This window comes from Molothrus aeneus, chromosome 3, assembly GCF_037042795.1.
Source record: "Molothrus aeneus isolate 106 chromosome 3, BPBGC_Maene_1.0, whole genome shotgun sequence".
Lineage (NCBI taxonomy): Eukaryota > Metazoa > Chordata > Aves > Passeriformes > Icteridae > Molothrus > Molothrus aeneus.
This window is the reverse complement of record NC_089648.1, coordinates 109,965,558-109,978,862: the sequence shown is the minus strand read 5'-3', so window position 1 is coordinate 109,978,862 and position 13,305 is coordinate 109,965,558. Positions and strand designations below refer to the sequence as shown.

The 13,305-nt window shown below is 47.1% G+C and overlaps 1 protein-coding gene across 1 annotated transcript in view; it reads left to right on the top strand.

Annotated features, from left to right (window-relative positions):
• The first annotated feature begins 878 nt into the window (after positions 1–878).
• Positions 879–13,305, top strand: part of BLK (BLK proto-oncogene, Src family tyrosine kinase) — a 36,091-nt gene continuing 23,664 nt past the window's right edge. The window contains exons 1-3 of the mRNA XM_066545962.1: positions 879–958; positions 9,655–9,757; positions 12,086–12,134. Coding sequence (XP_066402059.1) covers positions 879–958; positions 9,655–9,757; positions 12,086–12,134 — 232 coding nt within the window. The remainder of the gene's footprint in view (positions 959–9,654; positions 9,758–12,085; positions 12,135–13,305) is intronic.

The following is a 13,305-nucleotide window of genomic DNA, read 5'->3' as shown; positions in this document are numbered from 1 at the left end:
GAGACCAAGTGTCATTTTCCCCCCTGCTGCCTCTTACAACTCAAAGATGACGCCATGCAATTACCCACAGAGGTGTACATGGTGGTTTTTTGGGGGCCTTGTGTTTGCAACAGCTTAAAAAAAATACACTGAAAACACCACAGACGAGCCAAAATTACACATCCACCATGGGAAGCCTCTGTAGAAACAAATCCTGCTTCTTATACAACATTTATCTCCCAGGACAGAGTTTCAATCTCTCAATTGAACATGTTGAGGCAAAGTGAGAAAGTCACTTCCTCAGAGCCACCCAGAAGTCCCTGACCAGGTCTTAATTCGTTAGACCACGCTGCTATGGTCGAGTAGGTTCATAGAGGGATGGAGCTGGCTGGAACAAGATGTGTTTCATCAGTAAAAGGTCTTTTTTTTAGTGACAGAAAGGAAAGATCATTGCAAAGCCAGTTTGTTGGGTTGTTTCCTAAAATTTGGTGGTTTGCATAGTGGAATTACAATCCATTCACAGTCATTTTCACTGCTTTTAACGACAGCTGTTAATAGCTGTGGCATTTGCTGGGGTTTGTGTCTGGATTCGCTTTGTGTTTCTCGCCTTCCTCATTGTTATTTTCATTGGCCAGGTTGCCTGGGAAGTGCAACTCCCACCCCCTCCCAGGTGATCATTTTTATAAGCAAAATAGAGCAAAGAATCCTTAGGGGGGGAGAAAAGAGTCAGTTCTGACACAAAGACCTGATTAAAAAAAGAAATCCCATTAAAAGCATTTGCAAAAAACCAGGCTGCTCCTGCGGTCCGGGGGTGTAAAGCTGTTGGTCTCATGGATGGTGTGGATGTGGTGGAAGCCAGAGGCCTCTGAAAGAAAAATTTGGGAAGGGCCTTCAGCCCCATGGAGCATCTGTCATGGGTCCGGCCAGCGGCTCGCGCGTCCTCGGATCGTGTCCCCAGGAGCAGCAGCGTGGGAAGCAGGCAAGTCAGGAACATCCCACCCCCATCCACCTTCCCCTGAGGGTTTTTCTCTGTCTTCATCCACCCTCCCATCCCTCCTTGCCCTATTTTCTCTCCCCACAATCTGTGGGTTAAAGACATGATGGAGGCACTTCCCAGCTCCTGCTGGATCCGGCGCCGAGGGATGGTTTGCAGGGATGTTGTTCCCTCTGTCTGCTGCAAAAGAGGGGAGGACAAAGAAGTGCCAGGTGTGCACATCCTGGCACTCCCATCCCCCACATTCTCCCAGGGCCTGGAGGGGAAGAAAGGATTTTTGTGTGGGGAAGGCTGACAGGAGCTGGACACGGCTGTGATGAGTAGGGAAGTGCTCTGGCATCCCATTGCTATTCCTGACACGCAGCTGGAGGTGTTCAGGTGGGGAATTGGAGATATTCATCTCATGATGGAGGTGAACATCCTTCCCTACAGCCCTTTGCCTCTGCTGAGTGTGGTGGGAGGGAGCCTCATTCCCTCTGAGACTCAATCCAAGGAACTGAATTCCTGAGCTCCAGCCTGCCACCAGGTTCATTTCTCCTCCTGTCCTATAAAATGTTTTCTTCTTCCTAGGAAAAGTCATCCTCTGGGATGTAGGGCCTCCAGGAAGGGCCTTTCCCAGGGCAGAAGTTTTGGTGGTCTAATACAAAGGTGTAGAGCCCATCCATCTCCTCATGTTCTCTGGGCTGGGAGGACCAGGACCTCCCTACATCCCTACAGATTCCTGTGATGTGTCCTCCAAGTGCTGTGGAATGGAGCATCAGGAATTCTGGCCAAGGGACCATGGCCTGTGCCCACTTCCATAGGGTTTGGATGTCAGATAGGGGTGGCCTGCAGAGGGGATTTCTCCCTGCTGTGCCCCTGCTCACCCAGGACCCATCCACAATTTGGCCAACAACAACATTGGGCAGAGAGAGGTTTGAGTCAAAATTTGGATTGCAATTCCAGGCTCTGCAGGAAGTGCTGTTGGGCAGTGCAGTTTTGTCATTAAACCCGTCCCTCCTGAAGAACCCCAGAGTGGCTGCAGGTACCCAGAGGGATGTGCCTCATCCTCCTGGACCCATCCTCCTCCTTGCCCACTCCCACTGCCCCCAAGTCCTGCAGAGACATTCCCAGCAGAATCCCACCTTGCTGCCTGGGCTGAGCTCATGAGGGAAGCACGAAGGGAGGTGGGATAAGCAGTCTGCCCTCCTGCTTTTCCCCTCTCCAAGACCCTGATCCCTGGCTCTGTTTCCTGGCCCACAGCCTCCTGCAGCACAGCCGAGCATCCGTCGGCCTCCAGCGGGATGCAAAGCTCAATGTAAGCAGCCATTTTTCCTCCAGACAGATGTTTTGATTAGGGAATGACCACTCTGGCAACAGGAGGCTGTTTTCTTCTTCTGGAATGAGCAAGAAGCTTTTATTATCTTCTTCTCTTTATTTTTTTTTTAATTCCCTGTCAAAAGACTTTCTGCATCTGCTTAAGCTCAAGGTTCTGGAAATCTGTGCTCTCCCACAGCCCCCCAGCCTCACAAAGCCTTCTCCCAGAGATTGTCTCAGCTCTTCAGAAAGGCCTGCAACAGATGGATTTTCTGCTTGTTTCGCTTGCTTGGGCCAGGTTCACCTGCAAATCATGGCCTAAGAAAAATGGTAGATTTTGTGCAGATATAAATTGTAATAGAAATGGAAAGCTGGCTTGGATTGTGGCAGGAGATCCTAAAATAAGCCAGTGGGCTCCAGTCTCTTTCCTGAAATGTGTACCCCTCACTTAGGGATAAATCACAGGACCACAAAGATCCTGGATTTGTTCATCTGCCCTGGGCTGCTAGGGAACAGATATTTCCAAGGCAATTTGGCCACACTGGCTGTGCTCAAGTCTAGGGCCTGGACAGAATTCAAGCCAGGGAGATGGGATGCACTGGAATGGGGAAGGAGGAGGATGGGGCCAAGAGAAGGAGGCAGCTGTAGCTGCTTTGGGGTTCTTTGGGTGTGTGAGGTTTTATGATGGCTCAGCCCCAGCATCAGCACCTCACCTCAGCGGGAGAGCCCGGCTGCTCCTGGGTGTTCTTCACCTTCCCTTCAAGGACCTTTGGCATGGACCAGAGTGTTTGACAGAGTCCTCATTGCACAAATAAAACCAGGTATCCATCAAAGATCAGGACTGGAATGGGGTCTGAACACTGTCAATAGGATATTCCCAGTTCTCCAGTGAGGATGCAACATGGAAACCCCACATCTGCTTCACTCCCCAGCAAGAACCAGGATGCTTCTTGCTCTGGGCTCTCCAGATCTTCATGGGGACTTCCTGCAGTGCTGGAATCATGGAATCACAGAATGGCTTTGCTTGAATTGGGAAGGACCTTAAAACCATGGGAAGGGACACCTTCCACTACCCCAGGCTGCTCCAAGACCCATCCACCCTGGCCTTGAACACTTCCAGAGATGGGGCAGCCAGATTTTGGCCACCACACCACAGAGGATGGCTGTAGCCTCCACCTTCTGCCTCTGAGAAAGACCTTGCTCCTGGTTTCAGTGCTCCTTATAGCACAGCACGTTGGTTCAGAGTTGTCTTCTTACCTTCTCTTAGCAATGAAGCTGCAAATTATTTCAAAATATGAGCTAAAAAGGACTTGACTAAAACCCAGCAGAAGTAGAAAATGATCACGGCAAAAACTGCTTCAGTAGCAAATCTTCCTTCTTATTTAAGGAGCTGATCCATCAAGATCTTCAGTAATTCTTCAATTTTATGTCTTGCAAAGCAATCTGAGGGTGCCAGGTCAGGAAATGTTCTGAAGAGCTATTTTATTGAAGGGAAAGAGAATTGAATACATCTGTGATGTGCGGAGAACTGGAGGAAAATTTTTTTACTGAACTTTTTCACTCCTCGCTGATGCAAAAATGCAAATCTGGAATACTTAAATTATTGCATCTGAAGTGAATTGATTTCAGCAATTCTTTCAGGAGAGGGGAGGACTTGCAAAGAGAAATCCATCATTTAAAACCCTCCATAATAGGCTAGATCTGCATTTTCAAAGTAATTTTTTTAGGGTTTTTGAACCCATTTCCTTTTTAAAATGTGTTCTTTAAAAAACAGACATTCGTAAGTTTTAAAATGAATTAACATATCTGATCTTGCTGAACTGTTAAAACACTTTGTTGCGCCCACCACAGAATTTGGATGGAAAGGGGGCTCATTTTGTGATTTCAGTAGGCTTAGGGGGTTTTTTTTGGAGCTGCCCTCAGAGTGAAACTCTATTGGCTTACTTGGGTATTAACCTCTTTTTCCATGGCAGTTTCATGGGGTTGAGGCAAATGATGAGCCAAGACTTCTGCTTTTCTGCTCAGTTTGGTCTTGTTTCCTTTCCTATACCCGCCCATGCAATCCCAAGGCTGCCTGTCAGTGTCCTCCACATCCCTCTTGCAGAAGGTGCTGGATTCTCATCAGAACTTACTTTAGATCTCTTTTGCCCTGGTAGAGCAAAGCAGCAAATGGCAGTAGGTGGTGCGGGGCTGCCCACTGTAAAATGAGATGGGCAAAGCTTTGAAATGACAGAACGTGAGGCAATGGTGTGAAGGTGGGTCCAGGGAGGTTTGGGTTGGATATTAAGGAAATTTCTTCCCTCAGAGGGTGGTCAGGCACTGGAACAGCTCCCCAGGGAATGGCCAAGGCTGCCAGAGCTCCAGGAGTGTTTGGACAATGCTCTCAGGGATGCACAGGGTGGGTTTGTTGGGGTGTCTTGGGTAGGGCCAGGAGCTGGCTCAATGATCCTTGTGGGTTCCTTCCAACTTAGGATATTCTGTGATTCCATGATCTTCAAAGAGCTCCCTTTGACTCATTCCTGCGGAAACACTTGAACCTGCACCCACCTCTCTGTAGCCAAAATGCCACCTCAGCTATCTCTGTGAAGGCTGCTAAAATTGCATTCTATCATTCACCCAGCTTGAACCCCAGTTTTAGAGGTTCTGCTCATACACCCAGTGCTCCTGTGACCTGCATGTCTGTCCCACAAATTCAGGGCTGGCTGCACCACAGAGCTCATTGTCCTGGTGTCTAATGGCTTCTTCAGCTTGGCTCTTCCAGGAACATCTAACATTCTTTACTCATGACCTAGCAGCAGCTAAGCTGGACTCCTAAAATTGTAGAATATCCTGAGTTGTAAGGGGCCCATAAGGATCATCGAGTCCAGCTCCTGGACCTGCACAGGCCCGCCCCAACAATTCCATTGTTCTGTTTCTGAAGCTGTTTTTTGCTAAATGTTTTTATGCATATAGAATCATAAAATCCCGGAATGGTTTGGGTGGGAAGGGACCTTAAAGACCATCCTATTCCTCCCCTTGCCATGGGCAGGGACACCTTCCACTATCCCAGGTTGCTCCAAGCCCCATCCAGCCCAGCCTTGGACACTTCCAGAGTTCCAGGGGCAGCCACAGCTTCTCTGGGCACCCTGAGCCAGGGCCTGCTCACCCTCACAGGGAAGAATTTCTTCCATATATCAGACCTAAATTTCCCCTCCTTCAGTTTAAATTACTCCTTGTCCTATCACTCCATTCCCTGATGAAGAGCGATATGGAAAAAACTTCGTGTTGCCTTAAAACTTTTTATTCTGCTTGTTCCGCTTTGAATTTTGGTCACTTTAAAAATAACTTGTTTTGGAAGCTTGAAGAAAAAAAGTTTCCCCGCACATAGTTATTAAATAAAACTCACATTTTTAGATGAGAAACACTATAAATTCACAAAAGGAAATTTCTATGATTTTCTTAGTTATTGTGCCCTCCCCAACACTCCTTTCCACTGGAAAAAAAAGTAAAAACAGGGTGGGACAACTACTCTAAGTAGCTTTTCTCATTTGTTTTTTCTTGTGAAGATAATTCTAAAAGCATTAATCAGAAGTGAAACACATTGTCATGACAGTCACTCAACTCAGCCGCTTTTATTTTTGAAAATAAAATTACTTTTTACCAATCCAAGGTTCCACCAGCTGTGAAATAGGAACCAGCAGCTCGCTGTATCCAGCAATATTTGCCTGCTATTTTGGGTTTTGTAAAACACATTTTGGGACTATTTTGGGTTTTGTAAAACGCCTGTTGGCCCAAAGGATGGTGGCGTTGGCTGCCAAAGGTGTTGGAGGCAACTGGGAGAGTGGCACCAGTGGATTTTGTAGGGACTGTTGAATCCCCAGAGCTGTTCAAACCCCTTCTGTGTGTGGGTGGGAGAGAGTGACCTTTGTGGGAGGCTTGACTCGAGGTGGGCTGTGTTGTTCCCCTCTCTGAGCTGCTTTTGCACGGCTGTGTCTCCAACACGTGCGTGGGGACAGAGCTGAGCCTGTGCAAGGCTGCAGAGAGGTGTTTCCATTCTCAGCAGGGTGCAGAACGGGCTGCAATGTCCCCATGGGGGTGCACAGGTGGTCCCCACTCCTCTCAAGCCCTGCCAGAGGAGCTGGGATGGCCCCAAGCCCCTGGCTGGACTTGCTGACGTTGATGTTCCTCCAGGCCTTTCCCGTTCTGCCCCATCAGTGCCACCACTGGGTACCAGAGTGGTAAAAGATTCTTGGCCCAGGGGGAGAAGTAGCACACAAGACTGGTGTGGATGTTTATGATTAGATTTATAAATAATACGACAAATATTGCCAATGGATATCTAAATAGTAGCTCCATCATCTCCTGCAGTGGTTATGGTGTCACCAGGTAGTTTCTCCTGTTGAACCATGAGACCTCCTCACTTTCTAAACTGCTCAAAGAAATCTAACTGTGGCTCACTCCACTTAGTGTCAGATTTGGCCAACAGCCTGTGACTAAAGCACCACAGTCTAAGCAAGCTCAGCTAGAAATGTACAGATTTTCAGTCTTTGGCCCTGCAGAATTCACAATTGCAAAGCACCTATGGAGCTACTTCAGGATTTATCTCTGTATTTGACCAGAACTGAGAGCTTTTACTCACTCACCCAAAAGTTCCCCATCTTTGGGCTGGATGTGCTGCAGGTGTCCCTGCCAGGGTGAAGACCCATCCAGAAGCTGCCTTCCCTCTTGGAAGATCAGTTGGTCCAGAGGGTCCAATCTCCAACAGTATTTTATACCCTTTTTCAGGCCCCCAAATCATTGCAAACATTTATTATTATTATTATTATTATTATTATTATTATTATTATTATTATTATTATTATTATTATTATTATTATTATTATTATTATTATTATTAATAATAATAATAATAATAATAATAATAATAATAATAATAATAATAATAATAATAATAATAATAATAAAAAATTTTGTGAGCACTTGGTGTTCCTATGATTGGACAAATCACATTGACTGACACAGAGCGGAAGGGGAGAGGGAGGATGTGTGTGGGAGGATATATTTGATGGCCAAAATATCTTTCATTGCCATCACACATTGAGAGCAACTGAAAACCCCAAAAGCAGCATCCATGATCCTGTAGATGGTCTGTCAATCCTCCCATAAGATCATCATTGTGACACAACTGGCAGTCAAACGAATTGCTGACTCGTGCTGCATCTCACATTCTCTAAATCTGCCAAAAAATATATGGCAGTTGCATGAATTATCTCTCATTTGGGAGCAGAGTATATCAGAGATCCCAGGATTTTCCAGGGAGACCATAACAAGGACAACAAATCAATGCCAAATATGTAGGTGGATTTTCTGTCTTTCACAGTTGGTAATGAGTGGTAGCTGAAACTTATCCATCGTCCAGCCTTGACTGTAAATGATACTTTGCTCTTTCCTGATGCTGGAATTAAAAAAAAGGGAAAAAAAAGAAAATTCCAGCCACTCTCGTGGCAGAAAACCCCCATGATCCAGAATCTGAAATCCTGGCACAAAGTTGAGAGTGGAAAAGCAGGAAAAGTTCCCCTAATAAATCATGTGCCATTGCACCACCAGATCTGCTAAGCAGAGCAAAGCTCTGGGTACAACCTGGAGGCTGCCAAATGAAAATGAAATTGCTGCAGGAACTGCTCTGGTTGATTTAATAGGTGAAACTCCCCCTCCAACTGTGCTGTCAGTGCCTGGAGCGGAGCTGAGGCCTGGGGACAGATGGATGGGCCATCTGTAAACCCAGGTCAAAGGAAATCTCAGAGATGAAAACTTTTGGATGGAGGGGGGGAAGTGTGCATCAGGCTATCCTGAAATATTTCACCAATTCCTTCTATTTTGCACACCTTATCAGTAATAATAAAAAACAAAGCAGAAGGGAGAAGACATTTAAAAATTAAAATATTGTGGTGGATCCATTAGAAACCTCATTTTAGAGTCCCAGATTTTGAAATATTAGATCTGTGCTAGAAAGCAAAAGAAAAAAAGTTGCTTTTACTGGAATATTTTTCCCTGTGAGTCTGGCTGGCTGGGAGCTTTTCTGAACACACTGGTTGGAATCTGACTATCAAAAAACAGTGCCAGACTGACATTTGGGGGTGTCCCTGGACCTGTGGTCCCTGATCCTCCAAGATCACTGCAGATCTTAGATATTTTGGCAGAAATAGGAGTCACTGTGTCTCTACACAGCTAAGAGTATTCAGGGTTTAATTTTGGGGGGTTTTGGGCATGTAGCCCACACCTTCCAAAGCCTTTGGTTCAAAGTAGGAGTGGGGCAGACTTTGGCACTGGATGTTGCACTTCAGCAATGCTGGCTTCATCTGCTCCTTCATTTTTGAGGCTCCAAGAAGAGTTTGGCCACTTTGGCTATCCAGACCCATTATTATCCTTGAATTCCAGACTGGAGCTGAAATTGCATTTCTAGGATGAAAGTCAAACAGTCCTCAAGCCCATGTTTGGAAACCTTAATGCAGACCAGATGATGATCCATGGAAAGGGTTTGATTCATTTGTGTCTAGTGACCCTTGGGGTGTCCAGGAGGTCTGAGACATCCATAGGGTGTAGGGAAACCTAATCCATGATTTCTGGAAGAGCCACACCTTGTGAGGACCCAGAGCACATCAAAAAGTGCCAGAGTGCTGCAGATGGATGAGACGAGCCCTCAGCTTGTCTTTACAGGCAGGATGGATGCAAGCTGCACCACATTCCTTGAACTTCTTGCAGTATTCCAAAGGGCCAGAGAGGTCCTGTGGCTTCCTGGACAACCCAAGTGTGAGCCTGAGCTGCTGAAACGTGAGGAGCAGCGGGCCTGGTTCCGTGCATGGCGCGGCCACATCCGCGCGCTGGCCCTGCTGCGTGGGAGGGACAGGAGCTGCAGAAAGCCCTGAGCTTCCTGAGGTGACTCCTTCTCAGGCCAGGGACCCTGTGACTCTCCTGAGGCCCTGGTGCAGCTGAACAGCTCAGCACAGGGCTGTTGATAAATCCATCTTCATCCCTCTGGCATCACCCAGCTCTGGGTGTTCGATATCAGATGGAAATCTCTGAGTTGGAGAGGGGACATGTCCGAAGCAGTCACTTGAGCCTCTTTTTCTTGTGTTTCTGGTGACTTGAAGTGTCTGTTTGAACCTCATATGCAAAGTGTGAAACACCAGAGTCATGTGGGAACAGAAACCATGGGGTTCACAAGGTCCAAGGCAGCAGAGGGCTGTAGACAGGATGGTTTTCGACTCCTCTCTTCACTGTCCCATCGTCCTGCATTCTGATCCTCTCCAGCTTGTTCTAAATGAATGGAAAGACTTTGTGCCTCAGTGCCTGCACCTTTCCCCAAAAGCTGTCTCATTAAAGACGATTTCTGCTCTTCCTTCCAGAATGGGGTTGTTTGGCAGCAAAAATCAGCTGATGCCCAATGAGAAACACACTTCTGGAGGCAACCCAAAAACCAAGGGCAAACCTCCTCCTGCCCCACCCAAGGTAAGCCTGCAGTTTTCTGTCCTTTTGGGATCCCTCCACAGCTCAGTTGGTATCTGGGGTGATGCAGGCAATATTTAGAGTCATTTAATCACAGAATTATTTGTGTTGGAAAGAACCTGAAAGCCCATCCAGTTCCACCCCCTGCCATGGGCAGGGTCACCTTCCTTTATCCCAGGTTGCTCCAAGCCCTGTCCAACCTGGCCTTGGACATTTCCAGGGATCCAGGGGCAGCCACAGCTTCTCTGGGAAACCTGGTCCTCCCAGCTGATCCCTTTTGGACAGGGGTGGGAAGGGCTCCGAGGAACCTCTGTATATTTCAAACCCCTAAAATAGTGTGTATTGAAATATCTTCTCATCAGCACTTTGAAACCCAAGCTGATATTGCTGACTTGCAAGATGGGTCAGATTCAGGCTAAGATTCAGAGTTGCAAACCACAGTGGAAACTTCATCACTGCGAGTCCTCAGCGTGTTCAGTGAAGAGGGTCTGCAGCCAGTCTGTGTTGGGCTGAGCTGAAAATCAGAAATCCTGGGCCCTTTGCATTCCCTCAGCCTCTGCTGGCATGGACACAGAACAGGAAGAAACTGGGGAAGGATTTAGGAGACCTCAAATGACAAACTTGTTTAAACTTTGTAAGTCACTTCGCCTCTGTTGCTGTCCAAAGGAGGTGAAGTTGTTTTGTCTTTCCTTGCCCCTGCCAGCACTGCAGCCAGCACAAGAGAAACTCGAGGTGCAGCTCTCATGTGAAGACCATCTCGAGCCCTGGGAGAGGGGAGGAATTGCAAATCATTGCTTTTTATGACAGCTGGAGATGTTTTTCACTCCTTTACTTTCATTTCTGAGTTCTCCCACGGCTATTCAGTCCAGTTTTCATGACAGCAGATGTCAGATTGACCAAGAAGGTGTTATTTTCCTAAATTTCATCCTCTCCAGCTCACTGGAGAGGAGCCACTATCAGTATAAATACAGTATCACTGGCCACCTTCTGCCATTCATTATTTTTTGCCATAGGCACTCAGCTCTCACATGTCAGGGGAAATCCAAATTTCTTCCACTTAAATGAGAAATGGCAGCAGATGAGCAGCTCTCCCACCCCACACTGCTGCTGAGCTGGGGTGAAAGGATAGTGCAGGCAGAAAACACGAGGTGTTTTTAGTTCTGTTGTCTGTATTTCACCACTTTTGCACGTGTATAAAAATACCCAGTGTGGTCAAACACCCACCATGGGAGCTGTGAGGTGGGTGAAGGCCAGTTTCAAACTGTTATCCCCCAAAACAAGGTGGTTCCATCCCAGCTCGCTTGGAATGATCTATGGACAATTTGCCAGTTCCAGCAGCAGGGCCAAACCAAACCAGGAGCAAAGTAAACATTTTAAAATTGTGCCCAGATGAGCTGCAGCAACTTGTTGCTATTTAATTTCACAGTCTGCAATTTCCCCCTGAGGGACAGTGGAGGGGCAGCTGCAATCTCTGCTCCCTGTGACCAGTGACAGGACCCAAAGGAACAGCTGGAGCTGTGTCAGAGGAGATTTAGTCCCAGTTGGGATTTGGGACTAATTCCCAAATTGGGATTTTTTCCCAGTTTGGATATTGGGAAAAGGTTCTTCCCCAGAGGGTGTTGGGCACTGAGCAGGGTCCCCAGGGAATCTCCCAAGGCTGCTAGAGCTCCAGGAGCATTTGGACAATGTTCCAAGGCACAGGGTGGGATTTTTGGGGTCTCTCTGCAGGGCCCAGAGCTGGATCAATGATCCTTGTGGGCCCCTTCCATCTCAGGAATCATGGAATCATTGGATCATAGGACATCCTGAGTGGATATCCACAAGGACCATCGAATATTCTATGATTTCTACAGTTCTCTGATTAATTAGCTGTTGCAGCCACTGCCTCTGCTTTTTTAATGTAATCTTGAGCAAAAGATATCGTATACCCATGATCCTGGGGACAATTATGGCAGAGTGTCTCTGGTTTTCTGCTTCAAACAACTCTGCAATTGCCATTTCTCAATTGGACCATTCATCTCTCACCCCTCACTGATCCTAAATCTGGCATCAGTGGACAGGGGTTGGATGGAGCAGGCTCCAAATGAGGGGGCAGCAGATTTCTGCTTTAACTCAGAGGGAAGCCAAGGCTTATTGCAGCTTTTCTGTGAAGACAGCTGTGAACACCTCACGGCAAAAATGTGCTAAAGCCATCACAGCTGTGCAGCCAGGCACAGGGGCTGCAGTGGTCTCTGGACCAGACTCCCACTCGTCTGTGAAGCTGAAATCAGTTCTTCCTGAAACACAGCAAAGTGATAAATATCTCCTTTTTCCTTTCTATTTCTATCACAGGGGAGACAAGTTATCAACAGCCCTCATCTAAACCAAGCCTCTGCACAAGGTAAGGCTCTGTTTTCTTTGCCTCCCCATGGGGTTTTGCAGGGTGGTGGTCCCCAAATGTCAGGGTTTGAGGACGAGCCATCACTTCACATCACAGGCGTGTGGTTTCTGTATTTGCAGCCGTGCCAGGCAGGGAGTTTATCAGAGTGGTTCAGAAAACTCAGTTTACATCACCAAGTCCTTGCAGCTGCCAATTTTCCCCTTGCTCATCAAAGAAATCCAGAGGGAAAAGCACTCCCTCTCCTTCGGAAGCCAGGTGATCTTTAAGGTCTCTTCCAATCCTGTGATTCCACGATTGCTGGAGCAAAGGGAGATCTGAGCCTGGAGCTGCGTGAGATTTCTCTGCCCTGTCTGCAGTGTGACAAGTCATGGATGCTTTATCCAGCCAGCTGAAAATTTCAGAGGAAATAGCAGGCATCAGAGAGCCCAGAGAGGCTACAAAGAGAAGAAGAAGAAAGGGAAGAGAATAAAATAAGGATACACAGAGCCCCTGCCTGGAGATGGGCTGTTGGCTTCATCCACCTCTGCAATTATCTGTGGGTCACAGATGGTGTTTGGAGATTATTGCCTTTTATCAGGGAGCCCTCAGCTCCCTCTGCCCAGCCTCCAGCACCAGCTCATGTGTGTTTTTGTCAAAGAAATTCTGCAGATTAAGGACAGAGGGAGAGATAATTAGAAGAGGGGGGTGAAATAGAGGAAGCTTGGAAGAGGGCAGTTAGCAAAACGTGAAAGTTCTACTTGTGGATGAAAGGGTAGGATTAGGGGAGATGGTGTGAGGGAAGAGAAAAGGGGGATGGTGAATAAATGGGATGGGTGGAATGACAGTGTTAGGTCTTTTTAGGTCTTATGGATGGTGATGGAGGGTCCCTACCATGGGCCAAGCACAGGAACTCCTGCAACATCAAAATGTCCTTCAAATTTGGCTTTTGTTATGGAGATCAAATTTGTGGGAGGTGAATATCTTCAACCACGTGATCTGGGGTGTGTTTTCATGGAAATGCCATTTTTCCAGAGACTGTTTTCTTTTGCAGAATTGTTTTCATGGCACGTTTCCAAGTGGCCATGCTCTCCCACCTCCCCAACTGAGCAGGGACTGACAGTTTGTCACACAATTTTTATCACAGAGTTTTTTTTCACAGGGTTTTTATCACAGGATTTTTATCACAAGGTTT